Source organism: Zea mays, chromosome 3 (genome assembly GCF_902167145.1).
Source record: "Zea mays cultivar B73 chromosome 3, Zm-B73-REFERENCE-NAM-5.0, whole genome shotgun sequence".
Classification (NCBI taxonomy): domain Eukaryota; kingdom Viridiplantae; phylum Streptophyta; class Magnoliopsida; order Poales; family Poaceae; genus Zea; species Zea mays.
The window spans coordinates 78,625,335-78,644,062 of record NC_050098.1 but is presented as its reverse complement, the minus strand read 5'-3'; the positions used below and the strand labels follow the sequence as shown (position 1 = coordinate 78,644,062).

Below are 18,728 nucleotides of genomic sequence, written 5' to 3'. Positions count from 1 at the left end.
AAAGACCATCATCATTCCAATATAAAAATGGATACAACCAATTCCTGACCTCGCGCGAGTGCTAGAAAAATCCCTCGACTTCTACCGAGATCCCTAATTTGTAAAGCAGCTACTCGACCTAGCATACTAGTATCCATCTCAAAAGGTACCTTGAGTTCATGCAACTAGGGTTTCAGTCAACTCCTACACTTAAGTGCACAGTACAAGCCTACAAACATTAAGTGTAGTAAAATAACATATATAATGGTTATGCATAAAACCGGGGCTTGCCTTCAACAGTTGGGGCAAGCAGGTCCTCAGTAGCAGGCTCTGGTGCTGGCTCAGGGACTACCTCCTGAGCAACTCCTGGCTCCGGAATGAGGACATACTCTCCGTCAGCGAGATTACAATCTATCGAATGCAATGAATAAGAGACATGTATGTTAATGAGATGCAAAAATTTAGTAAACATGATGTAGGGTGAGATAATATAAGGCAGTGGTACTAGGGTTTCTTTATCATATGATGCTCTAAGTGTTTTATATTTGCCTAGTAGGTTTTGGTTGGAATCAAGATGTTTGGACATCCTTCATGGTTCTTGTAGGTACTTAGGGAGGTTTGGTTGCAGGGGTGGGGGTAACATTCTTCATCTCTACTAATTCTCCTTTTCATTTTCTACTTATGTTTTTCAGGTAGGCTTGAACTACCATAGTGATTTATAATTTTCCAAAAATGTTACAGAAATTACAGTGGGCTAATATTTAGCATTGTAGTATGTTCTACAAATTTGAGGTTAAGAATAATTAGGATAGACTCTAGGCCAAGATAACAAAAGTGAGGGTGGATGGTCACTTTGTACTACAACTTTTATTTAGGTGGGGGTTCTGCACTAAAAATTATTTTTTCCAACATCTATGGGTAATGACAGGTCTCGGTGCCAAAAATCACATAAAGTGACTTAAGGCTTATTTAGTTGTGATTTTCTAAAGTTTAATGTCAAAAAGGCACTTATAACTAACTTGTCATTTAAAAATATCAAACAACAGAACTTGTATTTTTCCTAGATTCATACTAGCATAATAGTAGTTATCCCAAGGATTAGGGCGCTTTCTCCTTATGGTTATTTTTATAGGATTTTTCTAAGTTCTTACTGTTTTTATAAAATAAAATGTGGTGCATTTCTTTTGTACTAACAGAGGGTTCAACATAATTTTCTTATGAACTATATCACCTAAGAAAGCTAGGAAAAATGTGGTTGCCCTCTGGTTCTTATTTTAAATTCCCTTTTTCATTTTCTTAAGGTTTGGGCCAATACATGTTTTAATGGTTAGTTTCTTCTTATCCTAGTATACTAGGAAGTTTAATATTTTTAAACAGTGCATCTGCTAGGTAAGTATCCCTCCATTTTTTTCTTAGTCGTAGTCTAAAAGTCTATCCATTTTTCCTTTATTTATTAAGGTTTGGGCAGTATACTTGTTTAAATCCAAACTCTAAAAATATTGCAGACATTAGGGTGTTTATTATTTTTCCTGAATAGTTTATAATATTTAGCACTTAGCAAAATTAGTTGACCAAATTTGGTTCAATAAAACTCAACTTATGAATTTTTCAAGTTCTCTACTGATTTAAAAGAATAAATCTTAAAGGTTTATGAAAAACTGTTTTGCACCGGGACCCCTTGGGTTGTTTTTAATCAAATCCTTAAATCTGTGCCCCTGGAAACTATTCACTAGAGTCATTGACGTTTCCAAAAACCCCCTGGCTTTTCTCTTTCATAACCCGAGCTCCCTCCTCGCCGAAGTAGTAGCCGCAGAGGGGAAAACAGCGGCGCGGCTTACCGGCGATAGGAGAGGTCCGGTGGAGGGCTCGGTGAGGTCCGGGAGCTCCTAGCGGTCACGAGGGTGGATCGCCGACGGTGATGGCCGGAGTAGGCCTGGCCACGTGCGCAGGCGGTCGGGCTCGTCGGCGACTCGTGCTCCGGCCTACTCACGACGATAGAGTTCAATTAAATAGCACGAGGAGCTTCACTAGAGGTCAAGGATGTTGTAGGCGCAAGGAATCGACGAATGGCTTACAGTGTAGCTCGGTCTACGTGCGGCGGCGGCCGGTTGAAGTCCGTCGGTGTCAATCCGGCGTCTCCGGTGAGGTGCTGTTTGGTATGCGGGCTCGGTGAGATTCACTGAACTCCGAGGAAGCTAACCGAGGGGTCAGATGGAGTGGAGGAGGGCTGGAGCGGTGGGTCTACGGTGGCCGGGGTTCGGGCGGCCGCTGGCACGCCGTGCACGGGACAAACGCCGGTGAACTTGTGCTCGGGCAGGGTTGGGAGCAAGCGGGGGCGTATGTGTGGCAGAACCTCCCAAGTTATTTGGCCCACATGCACCTGACCTTGTCTCAAAGACCTCAGACGGCTATGCACGTGCACCAGATAAGATAACAGGATCCGTCCGAGTGTCCCAAGGACCCCGGATAAACCACTTACAATCAAGACGCAAGATTAAGTAAACACAAATCACACACCAACATTTTGCAGCGGAATTTCTTTATTACAAAAAGTTACAAGTTACAACAAATTTACTTTATGTTTACCGGAGTGATTACAAAAGTGATTCAAAGAAATAAACTTTGAAATGTTATAAATTATTTATAAGTTTTAAATATTTGCTAGCGCAATGACAATCTCAATAAGAAGTATAGGAGAGGTACTTAGACTTATAATAAGGTCATGCCCACGGGCGCTTAACACCATTCCCAGCAGCACAAATCTAGTACCTGCAACAACATGCGTTCGAAAACCCTGAGTACGAAGTGTACTTTCGCAAGTCTTACCCGACTAAGGAAAAATGACTCTCAAGGATATGCTGGTTAAATAGGAATCAAGGAAAAGGCTTTAGCAAGAATCAACTTAGATAGTTCTACAGAAATAGCTTACTAAAGTGAGTCCTTACTTTCAATATTTTAACGCCAGATTAAATATTAATAAACTCCGGTTGCATCTAGTCTAATTTCACCATCTCATCAATACAACATCTTTTTTATTCATAATGTTTACATCCTGACTTAGGTTGCAGGTCAGAGATCAAGTCTCCACTCTCCGAGGATGTAACGGCGATCCGAATCGATTTACTCAGTTGAGGATCTCTAACCACACGACATATGTTTCTCGCAACTCGTGCATATCTCTACCATTCCCACGGATCCTCCACTAAATGAACAGGTCCGAGCCACCCGAGAGCACACCACCCCTTTTAGGCGGTCCTTTGCTAGGAGGGTACGTGCCACTCTCGCCATCTCTCCACTCCCAGTGCGCGATTGTCTTTTCATGTATGGAATAACCGGGTTCAAGCTTACCATGTCCCATATCTAGGGCATGTGGCTAGTTAAGATAGTCCTTGATCATACAAGCCTACATACGCATCCAATCCTTAATTAACCTGGACGGAACATCACCTGTTCCTAGCCCAAGTCTCGATTTAAGTACTTCCATCCTTAGGATTGTTTTGTGTTCCTTAGGATGAAAAGAGCATTATAGGGAACTTTGTAGTAAGATCCCACCATGCTCCCAATGAAAATATTATTGCAGGTAGAAGCCATCCTTCCTCGGGATAACCCCTGAGCTAGGCATTATTGCAAAATACAGCCTCTATCCACAAGATCTAAGCAGGGCTAAGCATTTTTGAAAACAATATTTGATACTTCCAAAGAAGTATCTATAACAGGAATGGATATCAAGGTAGTCAATGCATCAAATAATTTCCAAGCAATTCCTATAAACTTAATGCACATTTCACTAGACTTAAGTGTATAAAAGTCTTTTTAAAAATACAAGGAAGGGGTAAATGCACAGGGGCTTGCCTGGAATAACACTACGATAGTGTTCACTACACCGTGACACATTATTGCCCGCAGACTATCTGATGGTAATACACCTGAATAGCGTCACACAGTCTGTTGGCAATGAGTTTTTCCGACAGACAATGTGTGTCGCTAAAAGTCATGTCGGCAATAATGTTTACCGACAGACATAGGAATACCGACTACCTATCTGTCTGTAATGTATTTGTTATTGCCGATAGACATGTCTTTGCCATCGCACATATTCTGGGCGATGTAATTATTGTATCGACAACAAGTCTGTCTCTAAAAGTCTATATGGCGAAAGATTGTTTGACGTTGTTCTTTGTGTCCGGTAAAAAAAATACATGCATACAAATATATTCTAATGAAACAATAAATAAACTGGTTACAATACACACTTCGAGGCAACTTGAATATAAGAAATTTGATTACTAAAAGAGATAGATCCATGACTTTGGATTCCCGCATATATTTGTTTGGAACACAATTTGCCTGATGAACATATAAATATAAGTAGTATACATGTTTTCTAAATTCTGAAGTGACCTTTCAGTTCTATTACATGCAAAAGTCTCTAGATTTATCTAACAAACTAAAATGTCTCCAACAGTTGGGTGTTACCAATGGCCACCATGCATGTGAATAATATTTTCTCACACACTTCAAGAATCAACTCCGATCATTTGTGCTTCCAGCACCTTTTCCTGCAGCAGATGTGAACAAAGTTTTCAGAGCTAAGAAAAAAATAAGATGACATATAAAGTGACACAGTAGGTAAATCTGAACTTTTATAAACTGTAGATCTGAATTCATGTGTAACATTGTTCTGGTCCTAAGTCCTATTGACAGGTTAATTGGCACAGTTTGTTTCATAGATAGTTTAAATGATAATATTTAACTTAATTCACATTTTTCAGTTAATAGCTATGTTCCAGTAGATAGCGATTCTTATAGAGAAAATAGGCAAACTTATATCATTCTGGTTCAGGTTTCAAAGAATTGTACTCTGCATCAAACTATAATTCCTAAGTTCATCTTGACAACCTGATATGGACACCTTATTTCTTTGTATGTGATTTGGACACAAGCTAATAGGCAAACTTATATAGTATATGTATTGTAATCTAACTCTTGTAATTTATTTCATTCAATGGTTGGGAAGTAGAGATAATGGGAGCTCAAGCTAAGGACTCTGTAGATGAAACAGAAGATGCTGGTACAGGCTCATTAAGTAGCAGATGTATTGACAGAAGGATCCCTATTCACTGCACGGCAATCCGGCATTTTGTTCCAACAGAGTCCCCGCAAAGGAGATTGAGCAGGTAAACGTGGCCCACCGATCAATGGCATGCACACGTGAACACATTCCTGTTGTGGCCGCATGAATTTTCAGTCCAGGTTCGGCTTGTTCCTGTATTCCTCCTATTTCCAGTTTTCTTCTCCCTTTTCTTCTGTTTTTTTCTTACTTTTCAATTTCGAATCCAGGATTTCAAAAATGAATGCATAATCAAAACAATCAGTATGTGATGCCTGGATTTATTATATATATATATAATCCGTTCCTGCAAATGCTCAAACTACTCAACACATACATTAGAGAGATCAGAACAAAATCTCATGTTGACTCTGCTATCCATGCACCCAGTGGAGGTCCTACTGTCTCTGCTAGCAATGTAGTGGGTACTACTGGAAAACACTTGAGCACTCCAGAGCAGTTTATGAAAGCACACAATGCGAGCAAAAAATCATCTAACATCAGAACTGAATTAGGAACTGCCGCTGACACAAACTGTCTCTGCTAGCAATGTAGTGGGTGCTACTGGAAAAAACTTGAGCACTCCAGAGCAGTTTATGAAAGCACACAATGTGAGCAAAAAATCATCTAACATCAGAACTGACTTAGGAACTGCCCCTGACACAAAGTGTGCTGCAATGTCTGTTGATAATGATACTCTTAATTAAACCTACCCTCTCTCAAATTTACCACAATGAGAATGATGAGGTTCCTGCAGATAAGGCCAGTAGGGATGAAACTAAAGATGATCACGGAAGGGAACTTGGCACCAGGGATAGTACCCTTTATTCGTGCTCCCAGTGTACATAAAAGCATTGCACCCACTATTCCAGGAGACAATATAGAGAACACTAACATTAGTCTTTGGGGATTAGTATGACCAAATGGTCACATGAAGCAAAAACTACACGTTCAAACATGGGGATCAGTATGACCAAATCACATACAGAGGTCTACACGTTCAGATGTCTAGATGATTGGCCACATGAAACAAAAACTATACGTTCAGAGGTCTACACGAATTTGCTGTTAGTGCTTTGAGTAATCTGAACTTTGAGTAATATCTATACAGGTTATGAGCTAACGAAGGTCACAATCCTCCGTTACTAATTTGAACTTTGAGTAATCTGAACTGTTGGCTGAAAATGAAGGGACAATGTTGACTGAAAATTTCTGTACGGAAAATGCTTAAATTTTTGTATGACAGCTTCGGTTTCTTGAAGGGAATATATGATATGTATGCCATGTATGCTTCAGTTTCTATAGGGAAAATGCTGGCTGAAAATTTATGGAGTGTTCATATGTATTCAAAGTTTCAAATATCAGAAACTGCTAGCTGAAAGTGAAGGGAAAATGAAGGGAAAAGGACTGAAAATGAAGAGAAAAGTGTTGCGTAGTTTACAAATAAATTATACTCCACACTTATACACAACTATATATGGTGGGAAGAAAATATTTACCGGCTGTTGCAAAACCTTAGAATACAAAACATTAGAAGCTAGTTCCATTAATTACATAAATAAAATACAATGTTGTAGAATTACCTTGTTCGTTGGCCATGTAACGGGCATAAAAAGGGCATCCCCCATAGTCTCTACACCTATGTATGGTTGTGGTAGAGTAGTTTCCCTTTTTAGCACGCGAGTCACAAAAACTTGTGCAAACTCCCTTCCAAGAGGAATATCTCCCACCTTGGTGGTTGGGTCGGTTGAGATAATATTTTCTATTGCAACAGGAACTTCTGATCTCATCATAGAATATAATATGACTTCTTTTCCAACCTAATAAAATATGTGAAGTAAGATTACAAATCTCAAATAATTAAACAAAAATATGAAGTGATAGATGAGAAACTTACATGATTATCATCTGGATTTTCAGATGATCCATGATTTCTTTGAGGTACCATTGTTGCGATGTCTCGCCTGTGGCTTTGCTCTTCAATAGTATTAATGCCTCCACAATTCCTTGAATAACCCATAGTGCTTGCCACATGCCTAATAAGATGCAAGTCATCTTCGACCACATTTTGTGAATGGTCATTGCCATTGTTCTCATGTGCCACCACATCTGACCGGTGCACCCTTGAGTTCTAAAGCAAAAAAAAGTGTTAGTGAGATATAGGACATGTCCAGAATTAGACCCATATTGTGAGATAAACGACTAAACATATGCACTATTATATCACCTGTCGAGAATTAGACCCATGTTGTGAAGGGCTTTCTATATGTTGCACCCCTTGTGCTGCTACCATCATTTGATAAATTTGATCCATTTTTCTTTCATCTGATTCATATCCTGTCTTAAGGCTCTAACCTCTTGCTCAGACTGACTATGAGCTTGCAATGCCATTTGAAGCTTTGTTGATATTTTCATTTAAGTTCCAGGGGTGCCTACATCTTGTGGAATTGGTCCTAAACCTAAACCACGAATACGACCTCTTGGTTCTTTCTATCCAAAAACATCTGCATATAAATCACCATCTTCAATACTTTTGTCCTTCAATTCTGGCTTCTCAGCAACAACTTCTTCAAATTTATTCTTAAGAAGACCACATATATAATATCTTGTGTTCACCTATACTTTAGTATTACAGAAATAAAAAATAAGTATGTACTCACAATGAATATTTCTGCTCCAGGTAGAGGTACAATATCCCCTTCTTTGTTGTTACGCGTGTGTGTTCTAACATATATTTCATTTCTTCTTGCAGGGCGTCCTTATTGCTCGGCCTACAAGAAAAAATGACTTGTTCCAGTAATTGACTAGATTTTTCATAAATGAAACTAATGATTATACAAACTAGTGATTATAATTTTTACCAATTCATGCCCCACACGAGCATAACTCTTGCTGCCAGCTGCATGCGACATGGTCAGCTTTGAACGGTTATCTTTACCTTTGTTTGTACGAACCTACAACGTAAATACCAATCTTTCAAAACTATAACACAAATTCATTCATACAACAATTTAATGAAGGTTTACATCTCAAAAAAGTGATTCAAAACAAATTAGCATGTACTTCTGCTTCTGGAGACATCCAATAAGTTATCAACCACTCCCAATCAGATTCTTTCACCCTTTCATCCCTTTTAGCAATAAGTTCTTCAAAACTCAATGTTTCATCAAAATATTTGTTCTTTAGGCTAGCCTTAAACTCTCTCCACTTTTTTGCTGCAGATGTTATAACATAATCTATACCAGATTCATCCACCTCATAGTATTCCTGTTTCAACAAAAATGCAGTTGATTACCAAATCTACTAACAATAGGCCAATCTAAATTAACTCACAGAATTAGATTACCTTCACTTTTGTCGATAACTCGAACTTCTTTTTAGAATCAACTAGTCTCCAATCCTCATAAGAAACTGGGATATTTTTCCTCGCCAAAGTTCCTATAAATTACCAAACTCTTTGCTGTTCCGACCAACAAGTTGTCCATATTCATTAAGGGTAATGCAGATTTTAGGCCCACCACTATTTGAATATATGTCCTTCTTCAAGGTTGGGCCCCTTCCTTTTCTTATATTTTGATGCCCAACAGGTTTCTCTACTTATTGCAGGAGATAAAACAGATGAAAACGTTTCTTGATAACTATTTTCAAAAGTGCTACAATGAATTAAAAGTTTGTTTGATTCTTACCTTCATCGTTGATGGGATATTCGAATTCTTCATAACTAATTTCAGAAGTAATATCCTCATGGTTATCATCAACAATATCTCTTTCAGTCCTTGATCACAAAGTAGGACCATTAGTTGAAGGTGCTAATGTCATTGCCTACACTCAAAGAAGTAAAAACATTCAACATGCATGTTCAAAACATGAACTTATTAAATAGGGGAATAAATAACCTTGTGTTTCTTATTGGCTCGATGTGATCCATTTTCTTCATTAACCATAGTACTAGGTACATGGAGATTAAGAGATCTCATCCTCTTCACATTTTCTCTTATGTTGGCAGCCCTTTGTAGTTCATATTCATTGACCTCCGTTTCTTTACCCATTCCTCTTCCTCTTACAAACTTTCCTCCTGAATCAAGACATAAAGATATTACAATCGCACATTACAACGTAAAATGAAACATTTTTGTGTACACAAATATAAACATATCTTACTTCCTAGGTTGGTTTTCGACAATCATTATTATTCCATCTATATCAGTCCTAACACAACAACTACCACCAATAGATACATTAACTTGTGTGTTTGCATCCAAATCAGGCAAGAAAGAACCTATTTCTGCAGTATTGTCTAGCCTTTCATCCATATCATAAATGCCACGATGTTTTGACTTTAAAATAGCAAACCAATCAGCATCAATAGGATCTTGCACATAGTAAACTTGAGTTGCCTGAGATGCAAAAATAAATGGCTCATCTAATTCCTTGTCACCAGTATTTAATAAATGCTTGAAGTTGACCATTGTCACCACAAACTTGTCTATTTTGACCCATTTGCCTCGTACTCAGTTATCAATCCAATCACATTTGAACAATACTATTTTTCCTTGTTGATGGTAGTTCAGCTCAAGAATGTCTTTTATGACACCATAATAAGTTTTGCTCATTGATAATGGGTTATTATTGTTTGTCCCATCAAAACTTGTGGCATGTGCAACTAGGGCTACACCACTACACTGCACTGACCTACCCACATCATAAGAATGTGTATCGAAATTTATCCCATTTATAGAATAACTATCATAAGAATGTGCAACCATGTTAGGCTCCTTAGCTAATATTGTTATCTACTCAGGTACTTCCTCACTCGTTGTTTCCACCTGATGATATTGAAGATTGTTACTGCACTAAAAATTAATGTGGAACTATATCATGTATAAACATTTTCTTAAATACTTACGTGTGACTTAAACCACTCGTGAAAAGTTTCATAGTGTAAATGACTGATTGCTCTTTGATTTTGATGACCAGCAGAGTAAAGGTATTCTATATGTTTACTGAACATACATTATACTTTAGTAATCATGAAATAAATGGATGATATTGATTATAAAATATAATGTTTAACTTACTTCAAGTAAGGCTCTATATGGTCATAGTTGAACAAGACATATCTATGTGCTTGAAGCCATGTTTTGTGGTCTAATGTGACACTACGCTTACCAACCAATCCTCGACCTATGTTATGGAAGAAAGGGGTGGTATTGATTAAATTAACATCCAAGCCATCATCATTTCTTTTTTCCGGTTAAATCTAGTTTCATCAGGTAAATAACGAGAACAGAATGTGAGACTCTCATCAAATAGATAACTTTCTACAATTGACCCCTCTGGTGACTCCTAGTGCGAACATGGCCCTTACATCTCATTAAAAACCTATAAAGGAGAAATGACATATATGTTAAACCTTCCTTTTAGTAAAACTAAGTTTAATTTATTGCTAAAATATATTAAAATTTACCTCTCCACTGGGTACATATTACGAAATTGAATAGGGCCAGCAATTCTGACTTGAGTAGGGAGATGAACCATTAAGTGTACCATAATATAAAAAAAGGATGGTAAGAATATAGTCTCAAGAATGCTTAGAGTCTCAGCTATTTCTATCTCTAGCTTATGCATATCACTTATACGAATAACTGGTGAATAGATTTGCTTGAAAAAATTGCCCACACGAATAAGTGCAGCACTAACTATTTCTGGTAATATCCTTCACACAACAAGTGGGAGTAAATATTGTAACAGAACATGGTTATCATGGCTCTTTAGCCCAACAAGCTTCTTCTCCTTCACATCCACATTGTTTCTTATATCTGATGCATAACCATCAGGAAATTTTACTCCTTTCAGTACTTCACAAAATAATGTCTTCTCAGACGCACTCATTGTATATGATGCTGGTGGTAAATATAACTTGTCACCCACTGGAATAGGATGAAGCTCAGTTTGAATGCCTAGGGACTGAAGATCCAAACGATATTTCAAGTTATCCTTGGACTTCCGTTGAATGCCGAGGAGGGTGTTGACAATGTTATCACACACATTCTTCTCGATATGCATGACATCTAAATTATGTTGTAACATTAAATCCTTCCAATATGGAAGCCTAAAAAATAGACCTCCTTTTCCAAATGATAGTAGGCTCCCCTTCCTTCTTTTTTGCTTTCTTTTTATGTTGGCAACCTTTCCCATGCACTGTGTGCATATTCTCTGTTTGCGATAAAACTTCCTCTCCCGAAAGTGGTCTAGGCGCTGGCCTATCCTCAACTTTACCATCAAATGAATCTGTATCAAATCTATATGGATGGTTTGGGTCCAGGAATCTACGGTGTCCCATATAACAATTTTTTGTACCTTGTTTCAATCGTAGAGAACATGTATATGAGTGGCATTCAACACATGCTACTTCACCTGATGTAGTACATGATGCAATGTACCCTAGGCCTCGATAATCAGATATGGTCCATATTATTGCAGCACGTATTTGAAAATACTCATGCTTTGAAGAATCATACGTTCTCACCCCTTCAACAAACATATATAGTAGATCATCAATTAGTGGCTCAAAATAAACATCTATATCACTACCAGGAGATCTACGGCCTGGAATCAGCAATGAGATAATGAAATTCGTTTGCTTCATACAAAACCATGGTGCAAAGTTATATGGGATGAGAATAACAGGCCAAATGCTATAGCTAACATTCATGGACCTAAATGGATTAAAACCATCTGTAGCTAAAGCAAGTCTAATGTTGCGACTGTCAGAAGCAAACACTGGGTGCTTTTGGTCAAAATCCTTTGAGAGAGGTGAATCTGCAGGATGCCTTAGTAATCCATCTTGTATACGCTCCTCATCATGCCACCTTGTGTCACTTGCTGTCTTAGATGACAGAAATAACCTCTGAAGCCTTCTTTTTATTGGAAAATAACGAAGAACTTTGCATGGAACCTTGTGTACACGTTTTCCATTTAAACTTGTCCTTTTTGATTTCCAACATGACCTTTCACATGTGGGACATGCATCACACTTAGCATACTCCTTCCTAAACAAAATGCAATCATTTTCACATGCATCAATGTTGATATAACCAAGTCCTAGACACTTAATTACTTTCTTTGCTTCATTGATTTTTTTTGGCTATGCCAAGCCATCAGGGAAAGACTCCATTAGTAGATCTAGTAGCATATCAAAACTTTTACCTGTCCACCCTCCAAGCAATTTCAAGTGAAGAATTCTTATTAAGAAATGCAACTTTGAGAACTTCTTACACCCTAGGTATAGCTCTTGGGTATTATCTATCTCTAACTGATTGATGGATTCTAAATCTACGTTAGTTTCATTTGAACCATCAGATACTTCAAAATCCCCTTTATCATCTAGACCACCAGCTAAGTCATGAACCAAATTGGCTATGTTATCTTCATCTGAATTGTTTACAACCTCTATATCACTGTAGTCATGACTATTAATATGCATAGAGTCTCTTTCTCCATGATAAGTCCACCTTTTGTATCCCTCTTGAAAGCCATCACATATCAAGTGCGCATGGACTTCATTTTCATCTTTCCATAGAGAATTAACACATTTTCTACATGGACATAGAATTTTGTTTCCACCTATAGAATTGCTAAACGCAAACTCAATAAATCTAGCTACCCCATCTATGTAGACCTTCGTGTGCCTATAAATATTAGATACAAAAACAATATGTTGGTCAAAGGTGATTACTACAAAACAATGGTTTATAGTACATTGTTATAAATATACCTAGGTTCATTCATCCACCTTTTATCCATGTTGTACCTTAACAAATAATAAGATGAAATGTACCCTTCACAACTTCATAATGTAAGTGCAAAAAGGGTGGAAAAGAGGGAATCATTACAAGTATTAAAGATAAAAGCTTAATTAATTAGTTTTTTCCGATGCAAATCAACAGGAGATGGAAAAGTAACAAGTAAAGATTACCACTTACCAATGGATGTCGTCCAAGCGTTGTTCACACACTTCTCCTTCTGGTGGTCCGGTGCCCGCCCTCGTCCTTGCTAGCAGCAGCAACAGACTTATGCCAAACACAAATAAATATCTTCAGTTCTTCACCATAAATTTTTTATCACAAATTTACAATGGGACTAATAAATATTCTGTTGCACTACCTTTCTTTAGTCTTGGGCACCAGCAGCAAACTACACCACCGCACGGTCACAGGGCACTGCGTTGGGCGGTGCTGCGGTGGTTGATGGGGGAGGGACCGGAGGAGGACGCATCGGCGCAGGGCGTCCGTCGTTGCCTGTGGTTGAAGCCCAGAGATGGTGGCGCTTTCGTTTCGATTAGCCGAGCAACAAGAGATCAAAGATCCTACAGGAGAAAGAACACGTATGTGCACCACAAGATAGGCAGCTGGAGGTTCGAGTCTCAAGGGGCAAGAATAGGGCGAAGTAAGACGGCGTCGGGGGCGGCAGCGTGGTGGTTTACGGCGACTCAGTGGTCTAGGTTTTTGGCAGCGGCGGATATGCAGAACACATATTGGAGAAGACGCACGTACAGGAATAAGAGAGAGCGCTTCGGCCAGGGAAAAATGATTCATTAATTTATTCCTATAGATCTTACTTCTTAAGAATATTTCTCCACTATATAACACAAATGACCTCTAGCTCAGCTGGTTTGAGTTGTTGCTTCGGAGCAAGTGGTGTTCGGTTTGAATCCTAGCAGCGTGCGTGGGCAGGGCCATAGGGGCGTGGACAGAAGCTTAATTAATTGGGACAACATATAAACTTATATAAATATATTAGTTGAAATTTATTAATTACTCAAGACATTCATGTACCGACAGATGATCTAATGCTATGTTTTCCCGACAGTCAGTGTGCCACACATAATCATTTATACCGATGGATAAACCGCCACAATAGCTCGACATTATTGCCGACAGATTTGTTGATGCCAACACAATAATTACCGACAGATAGTGTGATGGTATTATTTTGTGACATACTCGCTGTCGCCAAACATCTATTTTTATCGTCAGATGTTTGACGCTAAAATTGTTTCATGGTGTAGTGGTTGTTAGACGTCGATCACTTGATGACCATCCTTTGCCTTGGCACTTGTTTAGTTTATCCATCTTCAGGTTCATCCATCAGCATCACCTTGTGGAGAAGCCCACGCTTAACATCATCTAGGGGTTGACTCAACTCGTCTTTCGCATTACGTGATCACTTAACGTACCTAAATGATATGCAAGATGCACATGAATGAGCACGTGTATAAATAGCCTAAGATAGATAATCTACACCGAAGAGGATGAAACACTTATAACAAAATATTAAGCAAATACTAGCTAGCGATATAAGACTAATTATAATATTTACGCCTTTCCAGCCTATTCGGAGGTAGCTCATACATCACAAAACAATAAAATATACACACGCTCTACTCCCCTTAACTAACATTCAACACTAGAAGATTAACAAATTAGATTTATTAGTATTAGACATCTAAATTTAGAATGAACTTAGAAGAATATTAACTAACTTTCTAAACCACCTGACCGGGCTACTTTGCATAACTCGCCAACTAATTAAAATCTCACACTATTTAATCATCTACTTTCCAATCGTGTCAGCAACTATAACACTACGCTTACCATGACTAAAATGATTCAACTACACGCGGATGACAATGAATCCGAGGTCGAGCAATCCATCGAACACTTGGCAAACATTGCACGAATCTTTCTTCATTACCCGGTTCCTATGAATTTCTCTCCTCTGCTCGCACAAAAATACACACATAATTAGCATCTAATAATTCAAGGTCGGATGAGAACAAATAGAGTAAGAATGAGTCTCACTGGCACCAAGTTGGAGACCTACGGAATGGAGCACCGCAGTATGCTATGGATCTTCGACGTGTCCACGGTTCAAGAACATCCAGCATCCACTTTGAATTTCTATGGTTCAAGCACATCCTCGACCCCAAACGAATAGCACGTCGGGACATTACCACCCACGCCATCCATCATATGGAGGTGAACATGAGCGACGACCGACAACTCGTAGGGGCGTCGATGACCAGTAGCTGTGCACGGCCGAGCACCACGCGAGGTCGAGGCGAAGATGAGGATGAAGAAGGACGACAGCATCGGACCAACATGCCGACACAGGGCGTGATGGGAATCATGGCCAGGATTTGGGCAAGCTGAGCGACGGTGCTGGTTATGGAATTCGACGATGAGGTGAGCCAGCGCGAGGGCCAGGGACAAGTAGGGCGCAGGGACACGCGACACCATGGCGGGCTGGTCGGCCATGGACAGGAGGAGGCCGGAGTGTGCACGACCGGCGAGGTCTACGACGAAGTCGGATCAAACATTTTCACAACAGTGGTGACGTTGAGATTCGCTGGGAAACGCCGACCACAGCATAGAGAAGACAAGGCCGAGCTGGAGCTGGGAAGCTGCGCAGAAGAGGAAAAATGGGCGCGCGGCAAAAGGGTGGGAGCTGGCCATGAGAGCTCCACGACGGCAAGAGCAGCTCCCAGGGCGCGGCGACTCGTGCACAGGGCGAGCACATGGGAGCCGGAGACCTGACAGCGGCGTGGAGAGAAGCAGAGAGGGCGCGCGTCAGGGAGAGGGCAGAGGGAGCAGGGGCGCTCGCAGGAAGACGAGCGACTAGCGCGCAGGGGAGAGAAGACAAGGGAGAGAGAGCGACGTGCCGGGGAAGAAGAAACTCGGCTGCTAGAATGAACAGGAGCAGGGGCGCGGCGCTGGGCAGCAGGGCACCAGACATGGGGAGCAGGAAAGGCGCCGAGCAGAGGAGTGCGCGGCGAGCTGGAGCGAGAGGAGGGAGTTACGAGGAGAGGGGCGCCAGGGAGCTGCGTGGGCCTGGCGAAATCCGAGCAGGGAGGGAGCTCCCGCCATGGATGGAGCTCGGCGCGCGACGCAAGAGAAGCAGAGGTCGAGCTCGGCGCGGCTGGAGAGGAGAGCAAAGAAGGCACCGGCCATGGCGAGGGCGAAACTCGGCGCGGCTGGGCTGGGCGCAGTGCTGGAGATGGCCGAGAAGGAGAAGTCCAAGCGCCATGGGAGGGAGAGGAGGGAGCTAGGAGGCTGCGAGGAAGATAAAGACGACTTCAGGAAAATCAATAGAGAGAGTGGACAAGATAAGCGCGCGTAGGGAAAAAAATCAGACAGCTGTGGAAAAGATCTGGGAGGAAAGCGGCAGTAGATTTTTTTTGGATTTTCTTTTCTCTCTTTTTTTAAAGGAAAATCGCAGATATTTTGGATCACAAATTTTAACGATTTATTCTGGGTTGACACGCTATACGGCTACACATTTCATTCTAATGATTTAGCAAACTAAATCATTTACCAATTACTTTCTGTCAGTACTAATTACAGTGGTCTGGTTTGTTTCGGACAGGATGTAAATGGACCGAATTAAACGAATTTCGGCTTCGATATTTTAATCTGCATTTGATTCAGTTGACTTCAGACGAATTCCGTTCGCTACTCCAACACTCGACTAGAGGACAATTCAATTAAAAATCTGTAGACGCGATGTCACGGATAACAAAAAGGGGACTAAATTATTTTACACTGAAAGCTTAGTCGTTGAATTCTCCTTAATCTGTTCGGGATAAAATCATCCGAGTGGGTCGGGCTTCCGAATTCGTATTCACGCGAGCAATGAATTTTAAATAATCACCGGACGCACCGATTTTCGGAACAACTATGTTTCAAACATCACGAAAATTTAGGAAGAGCCTGGATAAATAAAACGATGTCGAACTCGCGACAGACGAAACAGATTAAGACAGAGGGACTGTTATTCACCGCTATCACGTGTTAAAGTCCGCACTCGTTGTCGTGGAGACAATAAACATCTGGGGTGTTACTGCCCTCCCCCCTTAAAAGAATCTCGTCCCGAGATTCGGAGCGAAAGACTTTTAAGAGTAGAGAAGCATGTAACCCATGTCCATATCAGCGATAATCATGAGACAATTCCAAGCAATGGCAAGTGTCTCAGAATGTTGTTTTTTCTAGTGGACATAGCATGCATCGCCGTAAGCTAATTTAGAGATGTCCAACAATAGAGACGATGTCTGCCAGAGGAACACATAAGGTTCGATATGTGCAGTTTGTTTTTTCTGATGACACTGTACTATCTGAGTCTGTTGGGCGAGCGGTAGATATGCGACTTTACCCAAACAAAACCAGATGCAACCTCTTGGGTAAAACACACAGAAAAGGGTTTACCAACAAGTGGTCATTGGAATTTCATAGCACACAAGACGAGTGTGGATGTCGAACAACATCACAGTTAACTCGTGTTAGCCAGAAAATCCAATTCCAAGAAAAATGATAGAGACTTGAAAAATCACTGGTGAAAGGATCTGTTCGTGTCTAATCCATTTTATCAAGCACTAGGCATGGCTCGACTTGATCACACATGCTAGAAAAGCACACGTGAGGCGATCGAGGCACGACTAGAGCTGTGGTTAGGCTGTTAACAGTTAGCTGAGGATGGCAAAGTACCTCGGCCAACAATGTAAAGTTAAGATGCATAGGCTCATAATATAATCCAATATGGCACAAGATCTGCGCATATGTTCATAACCTTCACTTGATCATGATCAGGGTTTCTTTAGGATAGACTGAACTAAAGTGAGTTTAGACAACTCGATAAAACGATCTCTAAACTCAGCCTTTGTTCACAATGTAGCTACAAGTTAGCAAAACCAACTTGTTGAACTACCTTTGACATTGAGCAGATCCTCTTAGTACCATCGGTAAGCCAATGGTCAAGATTTCACTTTTGCTAACAGGTGATCATGTATTTGGGTAAAAATCCATTTGGTCATGTTGTTCATCCGTTTGTTCATGCGAGATGAACTGACTTGGTTAGGGAATACATGGATTAAATAAGAGAGCAAATGAACAAACTCTTGCATTTCAGCAGCAGGGAAAATCAATATCCATTTTGAGAGCTAATCAGCTGCCTTCCAACACTAAAAAGCTCCAAGGCTTCACCTTTACACAAAGGATGCAAAGGGAATGTGTATGTGTGAAGTTACCATCAAAGTCAAGGAAAAGAGACCACACATGAAAGGGCTATGCCCTTTTGATCCGACAAAGATGATAGGTGTTGCTCGATCACTTGACAAACGACATAAGAATTGTTTCAAGGAAGGAATCCACAGAAGATAATATATCAATGTAGTTCCATAATGGATCGTGACTAGAGACCTTGATATCAGCATCCGATGAGTAGCACAATCCTGTGTGCGCATTCACAGGAGGCTCTTAGTTTCGCTGCGGCACCATAAGTCCTTAACCATGACACCATTATAAAACTGGCACCAATAATGAATCTCACGTGGTAAAACTAGAGTATGCAGAGATGACACATCGATAGTATAATAATGGATTACAACTACTAACTGTGGTACCAACGCATGCCGAGCAGCACAACCGTGTGTGCGCACACACAGAAGGCCCCCAGTTTCGTCATGGCACCGTCTGTTTTAGTCATAACACCATTACCAAACATAACCAATAGAAATCTCACGCAGCACAAATGGATTGAACAATGGTGACAATATACAATAGATACTCCACCTGTAAGAATAATT

At 40.2% G+C, this 18,728-nt stretch overlaps 1 protein-coding gene across 2 annotated transcripts; it reads right to left on the bottom strand.

Annotated features, from left to right (window-relative positions):
* Nucleotides 1–7,755: 7,755 nt before the first annotated feature.
* Nucleotides 7,756–16,198, bottom strand: LOC103650229 (uncharacterized). 2 transcript variants are annotated; one of them, NR_174131.1, is made up of 9 exons: nucleotides 14,953–16,198; nucleotides 14,746–14,869; nucleotides 13,256–14,327; nucleotides 13,075–13,161; nucleotides 8,986–9,164; nucleotides 8,776–8,911; nucleotides 8,436–8,682; nucleotides 7,951–8,356; nucleotides 7,756–7,860 (listed from the first exon to the last, which is right to left on the bottom strand). NR_174131.1 is itself a non-coding variant. In NM_001398817.1 (1 exon), exon 1 carries the CDS (start codon nucleotides 15,884–15,886, stop codon nucleotides 15,473–15,475), a length of 414 nt encoding a protein of 137 aa, NP_001385746.1. In that variant the 5' UTR covers nucleotides 15,887–16,198; the 3' UTR covers nucleotides 14,823–15,472. The 2 variants fall into 2 exon arrangements, 1 of the variants encoding a protein (NP_001385746.1); NM_001398817.1 differs by lacking the exons at nucleotides 7,756–7,860; nucleotides 7,951–8,356; nucleotides 8,436–8,682; ... (2 more) ...; nucleotides 13,075–13,161; nucleotides 13,256–14,327 and having other exon boundaries at nucleotides 14,823–16,198.
* Nucleotides 16,199–18,728: the final 2,530 nt, after the last annotated feature.